General features: G+C 38.2%; 1 protein-coding gene across 1 annotated transcript; it reads right to left on the bottom strand.

The window, feature by feature from the left end:
• On the bottom strand, positions 867–2,353 carry LOC109829577 (WRKY transcription factor WRKY71-like). Its single transcript, XM_020396651.1, is given in 5 exon segments — positions 867–1,203; positions 1,206–1,314; positions 1,456–1,572; positions 1,704–1,979; positions 2,094–2,353. Coding segments are annotated over 5 exon segments (879 nt in total). The 5' UTR covers positions 2,232–2,353; the 3' UTR covers positions 867–964.

Genomic DNA, 6,530 nt, shown 5'->3' with positions numbered 1-6,530 from the left:
TAAGAGGATCTTTACAACAAAATAATTTTTTTCCCACAAGTTATATTTGTCCCTTATTTTACTTATCTGTGGCATTAAAAATAGTTACGAAGTAAGACATGATAAATTAGCATTATATATACACGATGAAGTATGACTACGTACTCTTATATCACAAAAAACTTGTTAAAGAGTGACATTTAAAAAAGCGTCATTAGTGAATACTTTCTTCTTCCATTGTGGAAATCATACATCGGAGAAAACAAAGAGATTACAAAAAATCCAGCACATTCTTTGGAAGTTAGCTCTTTTATGTACACAACCACGTCATAACAATAATCAGCTAACTTCATGCTTTCGTGCATGCTCAATTTTGTAGAAGATCGAACCGGATTGGAGGCGAGGGCAAGATGCTCGCCTGATGGAACACTGAAGGCGAGGTGCAGGCGAAGGACTCGCCTGATGGCGAGGTCGTGCGGCCGATGTTTGTGCAGGCGAGGGTTGCGTCTGGCGAGGGCTCGACAGGCAGAGAAAGCGATTGGAGGCGGCGTGTTTGGATCCTCCGTTCTCTCTGCGATTTGGTGAAACCCATCGGTTCCCCAAATCACACTGTTGTTGATTTGTGAGATCTGTGAGTTTGAGCGGTGATTTTTAGATTAAAATCACATGCTATTTGTTTGTGAGATCTCAAGTTTGAGATCCTCTCTCTTATTTGTAATTTCTTGTTATTAATAATAAATTAATTGTGCTGTTCCCGTGGACGTAGGCAAATTTGCCGAACCACGTAAAATTAGTTGTTTGCGTTTGTGCTATCATTTTGTTTGTTTGTCCTTCTTGAACGGCGTTTGTATTTGATCTTGGGCATTCAATCCCAACAAATTTATCTATCTATGGAAATTCTTGTTCCAATCAAATTAATTTCCCAAGCTAGAAATCTTTCAACAATTTAAAAAATAAAATCACAAAATGGTTCGCTAATCTCCTGTCAGCAACTATCCGGCGAAAACCTAAGAAATTTCCCGGAGATTGCACTAGCCAACGCGGCAGTGAAACTGGGATCTTTAGACAATGATATGGCCATTTTCTCAGCCAATTTCCTCTGATGGTCAGCGAACTGCACCTCCGGGCTACTTCGGTCCTGATTCCGTTGCGGCCGTGGTCGGCTCAAGTCGAGGGTGATGGCCGGACCTGAGGTGAGGGGTGGGCCGAGGCGGCCGAGCTTAGATTTAGTCCGTCCCCGTTGGGTGGCTCGATTTGCGACGACGATCCGGGATGCGTGTGTTCTCCCTCGTAGGTGGCGACCAACATTGACCTGTCTTCAGCACTCCTCTGAACCTGCGGGGAGTCGAGATGCAAAAGATACAATTTAGAACTAACATGGTCCAAAACTAAGCTAATTACCTATCGTTGCTAATTAATTTGTTACAAGGATTACCCACCACTACATGAAATTTAAAATCGAAATTGTGTTTATACCTTCTTTTTCACAGGGCAAGCAGGGGCAAAGGAACATCTAAAGTAAGCTCTTGGACACGGATTATCTTTAGTCACCTTTTGTCCGTATTTCCTCCATTGATACCCATCTTTAACCACCTAATAATTAAAGCACAACCAACAACAACAACAAAAAAAAAATCATTAGAATTAATTATCAACGAAAAACAAGCTTCTAAAATTTGATTAATATTAACTATAATTAGCTCAAAATATTGTTCCTAACTCACCAAGCTAGGGTCCGACGGATCGGTCCGAACGCAGAGCTTAGAGATCATCGGTCGGGCCTCTTCTCTTAGCCTCTTGCAGGAATCGTCGCTCATCTCAGCGCTATCGTCGCCCTTCCTCTTTTTCGTCGGCGACGGCGGGCCCGCCACCTCCGACGACGACGTGGCCATCACATCGACGAGCTTGTTTTGCAGGAGAGCGTAGCTCGCTTGCATTGACGCGAGCTTCTCCTTCAGCCTCTCGTTCTCCTCGCTCATACGCTCTAACTTCGCCTCGAGCTGTGTTATATAATTGCACAAAGTACAAACAACCCGTTAGTTTTATTAAATAGCTCCGCAGTGCTCAAGCTAGCATGCTCGTGGTCTGATTCGAGTAATCAATTAAGGACCAACCTCTTCTCTTGGCGAGCTCGTTTTGCCTGCGAGGGGCAATGAGCCGGTCTCCTCCTTCATTAGCGGATTCCTTCGATGCTGAGGGCCAATGTTGAGGTCGAGATTGATCGGAGTTTGGTTAAACCAAGAAGACCCCATGACCAAATTAATTAGCTGAGGGTTATATATGAGGATGGAGAGAATAAGAGGGGGGGAAATGAGAGCTTGAAAGGGCAGAGGGTGGAATTGAGAGGTATTTATAGGGGAAAAGTTTGGATAACATATATAATTAAGATTATTCTAATGTTGAGGACTAGGAGAGGAATCAATGAGGAAACACGTACGGGGAGAAAACAGAGGGGTGCGGGTTGCGAATTGATGCGGTCACGTCGAGGAATGTTATTTATTTTGTTAGTTGTTTTAAATGCGATCGAGGAAGGCGTGTGGCAATTGAGTCTTGATGCGTTCTAAGTCAAGATTGAACCAAAAAGATAGATAAGGACACATATAATAATAACAATAAAGTTGCCGGTGATAGGAAAGAAGTCTTGTTGACTTGGCTTCTTTTGGTGTCACGAAATTTATTTTGTCTTCTTCTCGTGTTTGCATTTTTTTTTTTTTGAGTACATTTACCTCGTGATTTTTAGGGTTTTACTCTTGTTCCTAAAAACACGTACATTGAACATCGTTCTTGTCTGGATTAAGTCCCAGACAACTACGTTTAAGTTTAACAACCCTGGCACCAAGTTTTGATTGAGACTAATTTATTCCTCTATAATAATGGGAGGACCCAAAAATTACTATTCATACCACATCAATGCTACAGTAACTTACTGTAGTATATCAAAGGACTATACTGTACCATAGGTTGGATGTCGTAGTATTATTTTTTTTTAAAATTTACTGTAGCATTCTAAAAATATTATTCCGGCAGAGGTGGGATACTGTAGCAGTTTAAAAATATATTACTACAACATTTAAAAATATATTGCTGTAGCATTTAAAAATAGTGTAACAATTAAAAACGAGATTACTGTAGCGATAAAAAAAGGGAAGTCCGTGCTTCGCACGGGGCGCAAACTAGTAGGGAAGAATGGAAGGCAGGAGAGACCATTCATCCCATTTGGTTAGCTTTTAAGAGTGAAGTGTGTGAAAACGACGAAGGAATTGAGAAAAACGTGAAGAATAAGCAAGACAGGCTCCACCACACCCTGGTGGTGTCTGCCACACCCTGGTGTGGCAAGACAGGCTCCACCATACCCTGGTGGTGTCTGTCACACCCTGGTGTGGTAGAATCTGCCCTGTTTTTCAGGAGTGTGGTGTGTGCCACACCAGGGTGTGACAGACTCGTTTTTTAGAATCCTAATCTGTTTGGAATTGTGTTTTGTTATAAATAGAACTGCGTTTTTTAGGGTTTCTTAAGGAGAGAATTAGCATTGTTTTGAGCACTTTGAGAGGGAGATATCGTGAGAGAGTTGAGAGATTTGGTTAGGGTTATATTTGAGTGATTTTGTGAGTTGTAACCCGTTGTATTTCTCCTTTATATAGTAAAATCTCCTCATCCTCTCCCCGTGGACGTAGGCAATTGCTGAACCACGTAAATCTCTGTGTTTTGTTTGATTTGTGTCGTATTTGGTGGATTGCACTCGTGGTTTGGTTTGGTTTTCTTTTCTCATCGTTCACCGACTCGTTTGGTTGTCGAGCACGCTTCCACACGGCGCTCAACAAAGTGTTCCCCCTAATTTCCCTTATTAGTTCATTTCCAACGATACAAAATTTGTATCCTCCAATTTGGGGTGAAATTGAGGACAAGAAAACTCTCAGCTTTCTTTCTCTTCTCTCCTTTATTTTCCCTTAACTTCCTCTGTCCTAATGAAATCTAAACATGTCCTTAGAAGAACCAGACTAAGTTCAAAACCATACTAACTTAAAACCAAGTGACGATTGGTCCGGAAAACTAGTTTCAAAGTTACTTTTCATTTTAATGGAACCTGTACTGACCCAATATTTTGCTGATCACTTTTTCTCCAAACAGTTGCCAAATAAGTTGCTAGTGCCATAAATACAAATTTGGTATGAGTTGAATCTGAATTGCTCCTAATATCATGTTCAGTTATGCACTGTATATAGAAGATTCGAAGTTGTGATAAAAGAATGAAGGTTTTGCTTGTATATCCTGATAAATAGCACTTACATATCCTATTGTTTCACCTACTTTTACATACCCTATTGTTTTACCTACTTTTCACTTATATACCCCCACTTGTATTTGGTAGCAAGATTATACCCTAGAGATATTTTTTAAACTTGCACTTATATACCTTCATTTGATTTTGGCAGCACTTGTATACCCTAAAGTTTTTAAAAGTAGCCCTTAAATATCCTAAAGTTTTTAAAACTAACACTTAAATACCCTAAAGTTTTTAAAACTTGTACTTAAATACCTCTAAAATTTGCATAACTAAGGGTATTTATGTGCAAATTTTAAAAACTTTAGGGTGTTTTAAGTGTCAGTTGTATATATGTATGTATATATGTGTGTGTGTGTTTATATGTGTGTGTGTGTGTGTGAAAGTTTAAAATACCTTCGGGTGTTTTCTTGCTATCAAATACAAGTTGGGGTATATAAGTGAAAATAGGTGAGACAATAGGGTACATAAGTGCTATTTAGCCTTTATATCCTCCATATAGCTTCGTATTGAACCATCTCTTCACCGGCAGAAACCTAAAATTTTACAAAAGTTGGAAAATACATATTTAAAGTCTGTTATACATTATGTGTGTGGTAACTTTTGGACATAGTAGAAAATTGTCCAAGTTTTCCAAGTTTTCAAGAATCAAGCCAGTCCAAGAGCTACGATCTGAACCTAGATAACATTGTTAAACTCAGAATATTGGGGAAATCGCACATTCTTTTTATTAGACTCCAAGCCAAATATATAGATGTACAAATAACTACTTCTCTACACAAAGTCGATGTGGGACTAAACTAGGATTTAATACACACTAGTATTTACATATACTTTAACACCCCTACCCCCACCCCCATCCCCCGCCCCAAACTCGTGGTGGATCAACCAACAAGAGTTTGCTTAATTATGTAAAAGAGATGATGCTGGAGGGTCTGAGATTTAGTAAAAAATCAGTCAATTGTGTCTGAAAGCTTATGTAAGGTAAGGACATAGTGTCATTGATAAGTGGTGACACGTGAAATGACAATCAATCTCGATATGCTTGGGGTGCTCATGAAATACGGGATTACTAGCTATTTTGATAGCACTAGTGTTGTCACAATGGAGAGGAGTCAGAGTAGTAGAAGACACTCCCATGTCACCGAGTAATCGATGAAGCTAAATAATTTCACCAGTAGTGGATACCATTGTCTGATATTCCGCCTCAGAGCTAGAACAAGAAATAACGTCCTGCTTCTTTGCTTTCCAGGAAATCAAATAATCTCCAAGAAACATACAATAACTAACTGTGGAGCGACGATCGTTAACATACCCAGCCCAATTAGCATCACTGTAATCTCACAACTAAAGATAGGAGGAGGATGAGAAAAATAGAGATCGGCTCCAAGTCCCTCAAAGATAGTGAATAATATGAAGAAGAGCTGCATAGTAATTTGTAGGACGAGACAATACAAACTGGCTGACGATGTGTACTGCATATGCAATATCAGGTTAACTAATGGTGTGGTAGACTAGACTCCCTACGAGTTAACGGTAGCGAGAAGGACCAGATAAATGCTCACCATCAATAGAACGAAGCTTAACATTAAGCTCAAGAGATGTAGGTGCATTCTTAGTATATGTCATCTCAGAGTGATCTAAAATATTAGTAAGGGGGGATTATTGGTTGGGATATTTTGGGGGATAATGAGATAATTTTGGGGATTCTATTTCATAGTGTTATTTATTGGGACAATGGAACAAGGATAATACATTTTTGTGTTATTGGTTTTTTGGAACACTAGTGAGACAATTATGGAACAAGGATAATACATTTTTGTGTTATTGGTTTTTTGGAACACTAGTGAGACAATTACACCACTTGGGATAATTGGTTTTTTGGAACACTAGTGAGACAATTACACCACTTGGGATAAAATTACCCCACTCATATACAAAAAATTTGTCCCAATAGTAAAAATTTACCTCATCCTTTATATTAAAACAATGTTGTTCCACTTTGAAGGCAATTGGAATAATTTTAAAATATTTTTGTATTACTTAACTAATACATGCAATTATATTATAAATATATGACATGATTTATAAAATATAACATATATTAATATTTTAATGACATAATTTAATAACATATATTAATAATATTATATATTAGTAATTATAGTATAACGTATTTATTATAATATTATATAATATTATAATAACATATATTAATAGTATTATGTAATATATTATTATATAATATTAATTAGTAATTATAGTATAA

Source organism: Asparagus officinalis, chromosome 1, assembly GCF_001876935.1.
Source record: "Asparagus officinalis chromosome 1, Aspof.V1, whole genome shotgun sequence".
NCBI classification, from domain to species: Eukaryota; Viridiplantae; Streptophyta; class Magnoliopsida; order Asparagales; family Asparagaceae; genus Asparagus; species Asparagus officinalis.
The sequence above is the reverse complement of the archived record's forward strand: the minus strand, read 5'-3'. Positions and strand labels throughout refer to the sequence as shown.